Below are 14,776 nucleotides of genomic sequence, written 5' to 3' on the forward strand. Positions count from 1 at the left end.
ATGACTTAGTCATATTTTTAATTACCATTAATTAGCAATAAATACTCACCTGAACTGCAATTACATTAAACAAAAAAGACATCTGTTTTATAGATTGGGAATCTAAATTGGGAATTTAAATCTTGTCAAAAAAGTGTGTAAACATGCCAAAAGGAGAAAAAAGTGTTATTGGGTACTGTTGCCAATGCTTTTGCATTTACAGATAGATCCAAGGATACACCATTCCCAAGTACTGGTGTCTGCACCAATAAATTCAACTTCAAATGGATCAGGGCCAGATTTTTCACTTCATAAATTCAAATGAGTTATAATTCTTAGTTAAACAATAAGAAATGTCAATGCAAATCAGAAACTTACCAGTTTCATATTGTTAATAAACGTTATATATTGAAGTATCTACTGTGTAATTCTTAACAAATAACCTTCCAACAACTGCTTTATACATTTGGGAATCTTGTTTTTAAATTATTATTTAAACTAAGTATCATGGATGCATAGATAACATTATTGGAATAATACAAAACATCCTATAACCATGGCAAGTGATTAACCGATTGTCAACGTTACAGCATCTCCATGTGCGACTTGACTGTAAAGCACCTTGCGTAACACTATCTGATCCTCAATATCACAATTATAACATCAATTAGCATGCATTACTTTTCTTGTTGAACAAGATACACATCAAGATGCATTAAATATTCATTAAACTCCAGACAAATAAACAACCTACATCATAATTTGCATACACATGGCAAGCAAACCTGCATTACTTCCAAGATTATTTAAGATTAAATAAATGATAACTTAACTAATGCAGTCAAACAAAAACAAATGAAGTTAATTTCATAGTTTGTTTATCAACCAAGAATTTGATTTGGCATGTAATACAAAATCCTGAACTTGTTAGTTTATTGAATCATAGTTATGATGAGAAAGCAAATTAATGTCAAAAGTAGTGTAAATAAAATAGTAATCTTTCTATGTCTTCTTCATTAACCAATAAAAAATCTTTTTGAAAATATTATACATAGATATCACTTTCCATGAAAAGGGAATACTTAAAAAAAAACTTTTTAACATTTTTTTTGTAAAAAACTCAGTTAAACTCAAAACAATGTAAGCCAAACTTCAATAAAAAAAATATGCTATTTACCTTAAGAGAAAATCCAAGCATAGCTCAAAACATGCAAAAATATCCTACTTAAGTAAACAATGATCCTCCTGGTACAATGCAAACTGTCCTAATGAAATGTACAACTCTCCTGCCAATCACACTTAACATGTCATTTACATTAATCAATAAATTTGTCACATCTCTCATTACATTACAACTGGAATAGTATTTTCATTGATCATATTTCTTGGGGACCATCTCAAAATGTATGGTTATGACCAATTTTTGGGAGTTTGCAGGACAGCTGCACTATGTACACAATAAAACACCTGAATAACACTGACCTACAAAATTTATGATTCAATTTATTAGCAATAAAAGCACACTTCAAATGATCATGAAGATTTGAAGAATGAATATCAAACAGTTTATTCAAAAACCCTGTCCAATTGTGTTGGAATAGTGGATAAAATAAGGCAATATGTTCGAAAAAAAAATGCATTATTTAATCATCATATTTCTGTTGTTCAGAAGAACATTATCAATATATTTTTTTAGAAACGCAAAATTTTCAACGGGTACTTCAAACAGTATCATAACATATAAACAGACAATTCTCAGTTTTAAAGTGAAAAAGAAGTTCAGTCCATGGCCCAATTGCCCTATCTCTTGATATTAAACTCAGCCCATGGCTCCATTTTGCAAACCTCTTGATTGTCAACTCAGCCCCAAATCAGCCGAATTGGCTCCATTGCCTAAACTCTAAGTTGTCAACAATTACATAAAGCAGATATCCTAAGACGGACGGCGACAATAATGCAGTTTAGTCTACCAAACTCAATTTGCAGTTGATTAGAAAACTAGCTAAGGTAAGTTTACTAATTACTAGATCAAAGAATTGTGTAATAACTGCAGTACTTGAGAAATATTGGAAAGTAATTAGCTAAAATAACCATATTCTCTCACCCCAAAACAGCTGATGGCAATCCAACGAAATAAAATGCAATTGTACAATCAATAGTGTTGATTAACTCAATTTATTGCATGACGGATGCACTTTTCTGAAGCATTTCCTGAGAAAATTGATCACAAATGATGCAAAATAATTAGTCTTTACCACTATTTGAATTTCCCTATTCACATTTCATTGAATGCTCGACATAAAGCAAATAAAATCAAATGCACAAACATTTTAAAAACATGAATGTATATCACATCAATTAAGTTGTACAGTACTGTAATTAAATTATTAATCCAACCATACTACTCACTCCTTTGACACTTTCGTCATTTGAAAAAATACAGAAGGATATTAAAAATGCAAAATTAATTTAAATGTGATAATTAATATTACCTTAACAATGAATATAATGTTCACTCAGGAACAAATAATGTTGCATTGTTGCCATACTGGTTTTTTTTCTGGCAGGTGATTAAAAGTGCTTCAGGGGAGAAAACTCTGATCATCTAAACATAAAACATGACACTGATGTCATGTACTGGTACATAAAAACAAAATATTTAAGTGTTGAAATGACTGAAGTCAGCTTGTTAATGACTGGTCATATAAATGCCACCCTTAGTGAATAATGAGGGTATATATGTTGGTCTACAGGATATAAGTTTGAACTTTGAACTCATAAAATCAATTGTGGGAAACTGTTCTGCTTTAAAATTATGTTAACTTTTCAAATCTTAACCAAGGCTTCATAAAATTAGTAGGTCTTAGATAGGTTGGCTAGTTTGCATTCCAAACTCAAGGTACTGTATGTTTACCAAAAGTGAAAAAAGTAATCAATGGAACCAAGGTTCTAGCGGAAATAAATTAATCCAGGGACAAAAACTAAACATGGAAAACAGACATACACAACAAAGAACATTAAGTAACTAAAATAATACATACAAAGTAATAAAAGCAAATGAGCAACTCGGACTCAACTAAAAACTGGGAGCATGGACCAGGTGTAGTGGTAGGGTAAGCATCCTCTGCTTTTCTAGAAACACCCGCCAAGTTGCTCATAAAAAGTCAAGTCTGGGGTAGACAAAAGAGGAAAGGAAAATTATGACACGATGAACAAATCAGTTTCATGAATCAAAAAAGTTATACAATGTTCAATAGATCTATATGACCTTAGTTTTAGGATAAATAGATTGACTGTCAGATTATCCAGACTAGAAAAACTGAGATTAATGCAGAGAAAACTTGATACACTGACTGCCCAATATGATAACATGCATCATTTAACTTCAAAATCTAAAATAGGAGGTGCACAATAGGAATATATACAAATGTAATAAAGTTTCATTAACAGCATTTCAGTGGTGTAAGAGGAGTAACGGATAAGAGATACCCCCCCCCCTAGTATATAGGGGAAAAAAAATGGACAGACACCCCTTTCATATATATCCCCCAAATAATAATGCAGAATTCAACTGAAAAATTATCCATAACAGTTTTTTTTTAAAGTTCAGTTAAGAGCTAAATAAAAGGGGAAATTAAATTTCCTGAATGTTAAATTCATGTCAAGTAGCTTGTCCCAAAATTACAAAGCATTAAACATGCATTTATAGGATACTACATCCTAAAATTTCCTTTGATTATTGTAAGTACTAAACATGACTTTGAGTGGTTTATAACTTTGGTGTTTTCAAATAATTAGTCTAGAAGAGTCATGGGGTTACAAAAAGGGTTCTGTATATAAGAAATTTTGTAATTCAGATATGTGGATAAAATTCTAATATAAATGAATAAAAAATAGAATAAGTCTCCATCAGTTTTTTCTTGTGCATGGATTTACTGTTCACAAGAAATTTTCAGGCCATCTTTTTCAATGTTTTTTTTGTGAATAACCTGCTTTCATGCAGTTTTAAATTCAAAATCATTCCTCTAATTATATTATAATGTTCTTCAAAGAAAATATATTTGACACTTTAAGGAGGTAGACCTAGGGTAAGCAACACAACTCTTGCAAATCATCAGAATGTTTGTATTCAGCATTTGACATCAATCTCGTGTAAGCATCAAAGTAACTTACATTAATTTCATTCTATGTCAAATGAAAGCTCGATAGCCTTTGGTGAAATTGAATATGATACAAACATATCAATGACTTCGTGAGTTATGTCCCTTACCCATGGTCTACCTCCTTAATTTCATTTTACAGGTCAGACAGCTAAAATAGCAGCAACAAAAAACAGCCATGAAAATATCCATCGCTACACAGACTTGTTAGTACATTTGTACTAGTCCAATACCTTAAAATAGAAAAATAAGGTTTAAATTACTTTTTTTCCTTTCTTTCCGGAAATTTAATTCAGAAGACAAATTTAACTAATTCAATGCGATCCAAAATCAATTTACCTTGTTATAATGTAAGTGACTTTCTAATGACTAGACTTTGAGTTATTTCCCTTTAACCAATTACAGACCATTACAGAAGCTACTTTGTTACTTAGTCTCTGAAAGCAATCAAACCTGTTTGATAAATAGGGATGTTCTAATTGATAGATGAGGCTATGCAAACTTCACCTTTTCCCACTTCCTCATATTTTACAACTATTTCCAATTAATTATTAAAATATCAATTAACCCCCATTTAACATAATATGCAAATGTTAATCCAATCACTATGCACAAAATAAAGCAGTAGTAAAATTCCAATAAAGAGAAGTCATTGCAGTACTTCTCAAGTTAATAATGAGGCAGTTACTGGCACAATTTTTTGTATAATAGCATTTATACAACTGGACAATTGTCTACATATAAATTTTCTTGATTAGAACCATCACCTTATTAAAATTGGATATGGTTTGTTTTGAGCAGTAGAATTAAATAAAAATAGACCTTTTAGAATTATCTAAAACCTAATAAAACCCCATTTTAATAATAAAAATGTATGGTTTTATTTCCTGTCAAAACAAAACCATCTTGCAAAAAAAATAAAACATGCAACAATTTTTAAGGTTTTGCCTGATGATCATTAGGAGCAGTATCTAAATTTGCTATGTAACCTAACACTTTTAGATGGTACATCTCACTACAAAATTATCTTGTTGCATTTGAAATTTACAAATTAGAATGGCACCTGATCAGAACATAAAATTTGTCACGACTGTCACACGACACCAGCACTTCAGAATCAATTTCATGTCTCCTTATAAGTATTCTTCTCAGATTTCAAACAGTTAGTATGCGTTTGTTCAAACAGTATTATTTTGTTCTTGTAGAGCACTCATGCAATAATTATTAATAGCATTTAATTAAAAACAGAAAAAAATTCTAAAAATATTAAGAACCTAAACAGTTGATAAGTGGACATAGTTGAGTTAGATGATATTCCCTTTGAAAGTAAGACCAGGATTGTATTACAAACCAACAAGATTCATACACATCAAATATTGGAACAAATAGATTACATTACAAATCATCAAGAAAGGTTCATACATACACTGCAACAAACGGATTATATTGTAAACCATCAGGTTTGGTACACAATAAAGTTGTAACAAATAAATTATTGCAAACCATAAAAAATTGTAAACTCGTTGAAACAAATGAAAACCCAACTCTTCTAAAACTAAAGCTCAACATAAATAGCATTTGTCAGGGGCAGATCCAGGATTTTAGGTTAGAGGGTGCACAGTTAAAATTTCGCCGAGTGCAGCGAGGCAAAAACTTTTTTTAGGTTAATTTTATGAAATATTCTTCTAGAGTGGGTACAACGTAGATATCTTTTGTGGTAAAATTAGCGAGAAATTAAAGTTTCAACCTAAAACCGCCTAAATCTACCCCTGATAACCCATGCTTTGCAAATTTTAGGGGGGGGGGTGCACACTCGCCATGCCCCCACCTGAATCTGCCCCTGTTTGTAGTACCTGGCTGATTCTAATATTCCAAACTTTAATGGAGTTATTGGACTTCCAAAGACACTTCATTTCAAATTGCATCAACTATGCTCAGCAATCTTGTTAAATATATATACCTTATTACTGCAAGTGACACTGCATAATACTAAAACACACAAGTATCTTTCAGAAATAGGTCAAGAAAAAAACATTCCAGATTAGCATGCAGAGTGCTTTTAAAAACATACCTATTTAACTTATATTAAAATCCATTCATGAAGTCGAAAGTACATTGAAAAAGTTACATGTATACGTGAACAACTGCATGTTCAATTTGTGAAACTTCACGATAAATGACATGAATCTTATGCATCAAAAATCCACATTTACTGGAAAAAAAACATATGCTTAAGCTCTCTTTAATGTCTTAATCTTATATCTCTAACAAGAAGCAGTTTCGTATCTGGAGAGCAACACAAAACTGGTATGTTTACTCTGAGCCATAGATAATCCACCCCCTGTCAAATATTTCATATTACTTTGCCCTTCATCTCAACAATAGATTACCCCTATCCCTTGTATTAAAGGTGTTAATTAATGATGTCTGGTCTCACAGTATGTAAGCAGAGAGCCTAATGATCTATGTAAGCTTCTTATCCTTAGTTCCCAGTGAGCTAATTGGTGATCAACTTAGGTCTGTACAAAAATGTGGGACAGACATAATTAATGCAAAATAACTATAAGTCAAAACAAAACAAAAATTGTCAGAATTTTTCAAAATAGAAATACCACTTTTATTGGAATAACAATTGTTCATAAATAAAATTGGAAGTAATTTATAATTTACGTGTGAATTCTGTTCGGTCTTATTAAACAAACTTGAAATAGGCTAATAGTTAGAGAAAACCATTCCAATTATTTATTAAGTGGAAATCAACTGTTTACAAATACACTGACAACATCATTTCATTATAAAATTTTTATTGACGAGGTAAAAAAAAATCCATACCATTTCAATCAAAAAGCCTTAAATATTATATTTGTACAAAATATTCCAATTCCATGCTCCCCGATCCAAAAAAGACAGATAATATTTTACAACTGACCTTGATCATATCATGTTGAACTTGACATAACTGAGATAACTTACAAACCATAGATACAGGGAACATCAAAGAAAATACAGCCAGATTTAACAACTTCTGATACACTATCAAAGAATTTCTGAAGATCTCAAAGTAAACATGAAAAAATCAGCTGGCATCAAGGCAATCCCCAAAACAGACAAGAGTTACCATTTGCTGATGGCAACGATTAGACAATATTTTAACTGAAATAAATCAGACAAAACAAATAAATCTTGTTCAAGGATCTGCAACAAAAGCATGGTGAAGCAAAACACATTTCCCTCTCATTTTTCAGAGAGTAATGTCTTCTGAGTCCCATAGGATTATAAATGTGTTCACTATGAGAACGGTTGGAAAAGACAACCTTGGGAACATGCAAATTGTACATTTATTGATGTTAGCATGACATATTTCCTGAAATCAATTCTCTAAATCAAGACTTACAGTAAATCTATTTACCTTGCTATAAATGACAAAAAATAAGATGGCAAAAATGATAGTAAGTGACAGAAAAACCTATATATTTATCTCATATAGGTCTGCATACTGCCATTTGATAAGACAAGGGTATTCTTCCATGCTCAATAGTTATATAAGAACTTCCTTAAATGACCTGAGATAGAGCCAAAGGTCAACAGGATTGATGGAGTAGCATCCACACTAAAGTCCACTGGACAATTAACCACATCACAACTGTAAAATTGCATTCATAATATCCAGATTGTCATGTTTACTTAGTTTTGTGACATTTTAAACAATCTTCAAACAAAAAACCTTCAAAACAACTTTAACCTGTAAAGGAGTAACAGATGGACAGGCAAAAAGCTTTTTTTTAAAAGCAATGTCTCCTTGATTAGAAGTTGCTTGGAAAGGAATTGGACAAGTGAAAGTTCTATTTTATGCTCACTTTGAGGGAAAATCAGAAAAGGGAGTGTAATGAAAAAGTTTTGCATGTAAAACAAAAGCTACTGAACCTACTTATTTTGTATTAATACCACAGCAAGAAAATAATTCAGTTACCGGTATATTTTGACTGTAAAACCACTCCATTTCCCTAGAAGCAGGCGCATTCAATTTAAACCAAAACCCTTCAGTCCTTGTTTGAGAGAAGGAGACTCCCTCCAGTAAACAATGGTTTTACTGCTACTAGAAGCCAAAGTGAACATGTCAACTCTAGGAATCCAGAACAAATTAATCAAACTGACTCTGTAACTAGATATGGAAGAAGTCATGATGAATGAATCCATTTGCATCATGAAGTATCTCTCCTATCACATATCAATCTTTTACGTATGATGTCACTGTTGCTGAAGCTGATTTCATTCACAATGTAAATACCAGCATTGAATCAATCTATGTCAGATTTTACCGATTTGTTTGTGATTCATGAATCTTTTGCCTGATCTGTACAACCTATAAGAGAAATTTCCATCCATTTTTCTAATAAGCCATTATTCCAATTCTGAACATTATGATCCTGTTTTTCCAAATACAGCAATGATTAAGATAAATGTTCATGTTTAAAGTATGGAATTATTTCTTTCGAGAGCCATTCATCAAAATTTACTTCTGTTCAAGGTGAGTCAGGGTAACATATTATGATATAATACTTTAAAAAAAAAAAACACACAAACACCAATTGTGAAGAAATGTCCATCATTTTATGACCATAACCAGTGCACATAGGGCAATCACATTTCAAATTTGAAATATGCCCATTTAAACTTTCATATTTGAAATGAGGTTGCTAAGGTAACTGGAAACATCCACTTATTTCATTTAAGCCTTAAGAAGTCAAAGACTTAAAAAAAGATCATTTTGAAAGTAAGTAATGAATAAGGGTAACAGCAAAATTACAGTACACTAATCCGATTCATAATCAAGTCAAGTCCAAAATAAATCTGGCAAAATAGATATTACCCCACTAGAGCAGCTGGTACTGGAATGGTCCTGATTTGGTACAGGAACTTCAAACAAAATAGTGGGTTAAAATAGTGCATTAAATCAAGATTTAATGAGAAAGTTCAACTTCCAACAAAAGCTCAGATTTCAATGGACAGCTACATGTACCTGTATGAATATAAAGCCAACTAACCAACTTAGTTTCAACTCCTAAAAATAGAAAGCCAAAAATAAAAGTATTTCATATTTATAAACATGACACTTCCAAAAATAATAATGCCATTACTCAAACTGAGTACAAGTATGACTACAACATTTCACGTTTCTAAAATCATGCAGCCAATTGCATATAATACAGATCTTCAAGTGCCACAGTGGAATTTTTCCACCTAATTTGCATTCCATTATCAAAGGAACACTTTATTTTTGTCAGTAAAATGAGATGCTAATGACCTAGGGGTCAATTCTAATAGCTTTATTAAGTCCTATTTACAGTAAATTATTACCTTATTTTCAAAGCAATTAAGTAATTTTGACACTTGAACATATACACAGGGTCTGGGATATTTGATAAAACCTGTTATGATTGCATGTACTTTGGGAAATATAGATAAGAGATAAATATCTTCCATACAGTGAACAATATAAATGACTAAGCTGTAAATATATTGATTCATCCAGAGTGTTAGGTTTTTATTATGTTTGAATTTAACCAGCTGCAAGCAAAGTACTTCTTTTCATTCACTCTCCTACCAATCTAAAACAAACACATTAATTCAGTGCATATTATGATCAACAAACTATCTACTATAAGGAAAATGATTATGGTGAGTATGTATAAGAGACATCAACCCCATTGGGATGAAAAGACGTAGTTCAAGGCCACCCATTATGGTCTTCAATGAACAACAAGAAAACCCTCACTTATCCAAACAGAAATTTCTGGCAATAAACACATCCTCTTATATGAATTCATGAGAATCCAACAAGTATAATAAAAGAGATTGGACAACGTTAGATCAGACAGAGGGACAGAGGTCACACTGAAACCTACATTCTCCAATACTTCCTTTGTGGGAAAATAATGAATGCAAAAATTCAAATAGATGCCTAATATTGCTAGATTAAAATCTACACAAAATGTAAGTCCTTGACAGTTCAAGAGTCCATTACCTGATTCCTTTAGGAACCAGATACCCACCATACTCTGGGGAACCAGTTTCTCCTGACTTTAAGAAGTAGTCTTCATAAGAATCATGCAAATTCTGTAAAATGTGACACACCTCAAAAAAGGCTACATATTTTTATTTTTGATATTGTGTTGATTTATGGGTCTATAATATCAAATGTGTAATTATTCATTCAAGTCTGTCTGCTCTTAGGAGATAATCAACATTGAAAATCTAATAGATTCTATTGTATTTAAGTGTCATTTACAGAGTTGTCTCCCTTAATTTTGAAATATACAGTGCATTCTATATAATTTTTATCTCCCAAGAACACAGGTTATCTAAAAAACGGAATGTTAATTTCTGTTTACCGAGGCATTTCAAACAATATCAAAAATAAAAATAAGTAGGCTTTTCACCCATGAATCACAGTTTGCATGATTCTAAGCTGGAATGCTACTTAAATATTCAACAAACCACATTCATTTGAAATAAATACGATCACAATAAACTTACTTTCAGTTTAATCCAAAAAGTTTTTCTATAAGTAGTCTTGCGAAAAACTTCCTAAGTATTAATCCTCCAAATCTATTGGGGTTCACCCCTATTATCCAATATTACACAATAAACACCAGATAATAATCCTAAAAACCACAAAATAGTCTGTACACACAGGTGAAGAACAAGAACTTCCTTCTCCCGAGGTGAAGGGGAAAATGATATACTTTGACATATGTTGTTTATCTATAAAGCCATGAAGTATGTTGTTAATCACAAGTGTTGTTTGTTCATAATAAGGGTGGAAAAAAAATGTGTAAACAAAAAATATAGGCATTCGTCTATACCAAGACAGGATAATGATCACAAAATTGAAAAGAAGCAATGAATGATATTTCAAAAAAACATGAAATAGAGAGATAAATTTCTAATTATTTATCTTCCAATCAACCGAATTTCTATCAGTGCTCTGAAGAGTGATGAAGATTTATTACCCTGCATAAAAAACAACATTAGTTCAAGTGATATTTGCACCTCTAAGTGCATTCCACTGCCATGGTTTCTTTGATATATGATATTTTTGTTCTATCTAAACATAAATAAACATTAACTTATGACTGCCCCCCTTTCTGTCGCCATTCTGTGCTATACTATCACTTTCATAGTGGTTTGTACATAAAATCAAAATATCTTAGAATTGTTTCCATTTTCTAGGTTTACAGACACCTTGTAATGGCAGGCTTGGAAACAGTAGCTGTCGTAAGCGCAAAATTCAGCACAACTTCTGACAATGCGATATTACAAAACATTGTAACTTCATTATTTATGATTTCTTTTCAAAAAAATTTTCATGTCATTGATTTAGGGATAGCAGCCCTTAGGAATAGGACTGGAAATTCCAAAATTTTTACTTGAATATTTTTTTGTATTGAATAAATTCCACATCACTTGGTTTCAACATCTTCCTTTTCTAGATAGTAATGATGCTTAAATCAAAGATTTATCATTATAAAATAAAATCTGAACTTGAAATTCATAAAAAAAATTCAACCTTTGTAAATGGTATGTACAATAAAATCAAATTAAAAAAGACTCACAGCATATTCATCTATTCATCATGCAAAGTTTTCATTGTGTAATATAGAGGTAAACAAACTTGAATCACATATATTTACCTAATATCTAGGTTCAATTATTTAAAATATTCAGGTCAAACAAACCCAGCTTAAGATAGGGATAAGTTTAATAAATGAGGACTAAATTCATTCATTCATAAATATTGGCCCTTCCTTTCAGTGTCAATTTTTCTTACATACCAACAATAGAAGGAAAATGTATACAAATTGTCAAACTGTCATTTAAAATTCATAAATAAGTAAAATTTTCATTTCAATTGATATATAGATTAAGATTTTTGCTGATAAAGAATTTTAATTGGAATTTTCTGATAAACAGTGACGATAGGGCTGACCAATTTGCTTTGTTTGTTTAATTCAAAGTGTGGCATTCATTCTGGACAATGTACTAAAAAGAAATTTGTACATACCTGTAGTCTTATTAAGTATCAGTCAGTATAAAATTCAGCCACTGCCTATGGTAGAGGTGATTCTTGGGGTAGAAAATCCCAACATGTCGTTGAAATGATGCTTTTTTGTCTACATATGCTTTGTTTATGAAATGAGAGTCCTTCCTGTGTCTAGATCTGTATTTTTTATAAAACTACACAAAAATCAACTATATCAATCAAAATCAAGAACAGTAACTCTTGCAAAGTGGCCATTTTATACACAACTATATAAATTTAATCGCAAAAGTACAAACTAAGACTGGATATGTATTAGAAATATGAAGGAATTTAGAGAATTTCCAACATGAATGCATCACTCCTGCACTGACTTTTTAAAGAGAATATTTTAATGAGGTTTTCAAGGTGTTGAGACCCTGTGCTTGCTTTCAAGTAGCAGCATATTCCATAAACTATTACTTCAAACAACATATTTGCAGTAAATTGTACATTATTTTTTTTTATTTTTGTATAATCTGTGGGTTCTTATCAATATCAGCCAGTGAAGTCTAGTAGGTACAACTATAACCCACAGCTCTGGAATTTTTCATGATATATTGTCCAGCTATACCAGTATTAATGCATTCAAGGTGCAAATACCATCACCATCATGTTAATTACTGTCAAGGGACTCACTGTAACCATAGGCTCTTATGTCTTTGGACAGGCCTCCTGATCAGACAGCTCACTAACAGAGAGCTTTCTGGACAAATCTCCTTCAATGAGCTCTCTAGATAAATATCATGAACTGAGAGCTCTCTGGAAAAATCTGAACCGTGAGCTTTCTTGATAAATCTTCTGAACAGTGAGCTTTCTGGATAAATCTCCTGAACAGTGACCTTTCTGGATAAATCTCCTGAACAGTGACCTTTCTGGATATATCTTGAACAGCGAGCTTTCTGGATAAATCTCCTGAACAGTGATCTTTCTGGATAAATCTCCTGAACAGTGAAGCTTTCTGGATAAATCTCCTAAACAGTGATCTTTCTGGATAAATCTCCTGAACAGTGATCTTTCTGGATAAATCTCCTGAACAGCAAGCTTTCTGGATAAATCTCCTGAACAGTGATCTTTCTGGATAAATCTGCTGAACAGTGAGCTTTCTGATAAATCTTCTGAACAGTGAAGCTTTCTGGATATATCAATAGAACTTGGCACAATGTATTACATTAATGCAGAAGCGAATAGACAAAATTTATGTCCTACACAGATTAACCTCCCCTGGCTGTTTTCTTTAAGAAACAATTTCTTTTAATTTAAACAACTTTTTTTCAATGTTAAACCAAAAGTCATTCACTGATTTGTAATTTAGTTTTTAGTGTGACTTGTGCAGCAGAGATTATGTTAATTGGTTGACTGATTGTAATTTTGCATCCTATTGTAGGTATTGACCCATTTTAGGATGAGAATAGACCCTGCTTTGTCCTAGATGCAGACTTGAATAAAAAAAATGCTAATTTCACAGAAGCAACAGCCTGCAAGTAGGCATGCCACCTCACTAGGACTCAGTTGTTACTCTATCTCCTATATACCACATGTTTTTAAAAGCATGACGTGGGATAGAACATATACATGTCACTTTCAGCACTCAAGGCAAAACATGCCACCACAAGACCATGGAAGTGGCTAGCATAGAGAAATATGTTGCATTCAAGAAACCAATATATGGCATGCTTCATATGATCTGTTGAAGATATTAGTTGACCTCTAACTTCCCCCAACATCTTTATTGCAACTGCTGCAACCATTTTTGATTAGTAATTTATCCATGCAATTTATCATAAAAGCACCATTTCCTTTTAGTGCTGATGATGTTCATCGTAATTTGAATTTCAAATGAAGACATTTTCCCTAACAATATACAATGTTATATGAATAAGGTGCTACAATATTTAACCTGCAATACAATGTACATGCAAAAAATATAATCTCCGAACAATATCGGTAAGGAGCATATCTAAAGTTCCACTTCCATTATTACTAAACTGTCAACAACATCCCTCTTTCTGAAGTAATAAAATTTGAGAATTAAACTGTAATTTTCAAGTGCATTAAGCAAAGATCCCATTTTTTCCCATGAAAACATTGTTACGTTCTGGGCACATCAAAACACCTGGAGCTAAAGGTAAAGAACAGGTACTGCCAGGTAACAACCCTTTGAAGTCAGCTGTACCATGTAAACTGCTCAAACTACCATGCAATGTTTGTGAATTTCATTTGCATATCTGAATTGTATCTACTCCTAGATCATGTTGATAAAAACAAGGTCACATATTCCCATCAATTTTTTTTATTTTCGAAAAAAAAAAAAAATTGCAAAACTGCGATAAGGATAACTGAACCAATGTAAAAATGCGGAGTTAAATAATGAACAATTCTATACCTGAAAATATCCATTATAGTACCATTCACAATCTATCATTCTTTTTTTAAATAGATTTCACTGAATTAGGCTTTTTTCACAATTTAATACATTTGCCTTTATTTTCATAAACATCTCAACAAAAGAGCACTTTGATATGTAAATTATTTACTATTCCCGAGGCCATAATGA

At 31.8% G+C, this 14,776-nt stretch overlaps 1 protein-coding gene across 6 annotated transcripts in view; it reads right to left on the reverse strand.

The window, feature by feature from the left end:
- The window catches only part of LOC148617179 (uncharacterized), a 65,629-nt gene that overhangs the window by 26,903 nt on the left and 23,950 nt on the right, over positions 1 to 14,776 (reverse strand). Inside the window, exon 1 of one of the 6 annotated variants that reach the window (XM_088584639.1) lies at positions 11,756 to 11,796. The exons of 1 other annotated variant lie outside the window; for it this stretch is intronic. Coding sequence is in view for 2 of the 5 variants with exons in the window: in XM_088584635.1 (XP_088440761.1) it covers positions 8,110 to 8,139 (30 nt within the window). In the remaining 3 variants the exon portion in view is untranslated. Of the gene's footprint in view, positions 1 to 1,156; positions 1,252 to 8,109; positions 8,155 to 10,676; positions 10,879 to 11,755; positions 11,797 to 14,776 lie in introns of those variants that run through there. 4 more of the 6 variants (XM_088584638.1, XM_088584635.1, XM_088584636.1 and 1 more) reach the window with 4 other exon arrangements.

This window comes from Perna viridis, chromosome 5 (genome assembly GCF_037379345.1).
Source record: "Perna viridis isolate PV_CMFRI_1.1 ecotype Kerala chromosome 5, ASM3737934v1, whole genome shotgun sequence".
Taxonomy (NCBI): Eukaryota; Metazoa; Mollusca; class Bivalvia; order Mytilida; family Mytilidae; genus Perna; species Perna viridis.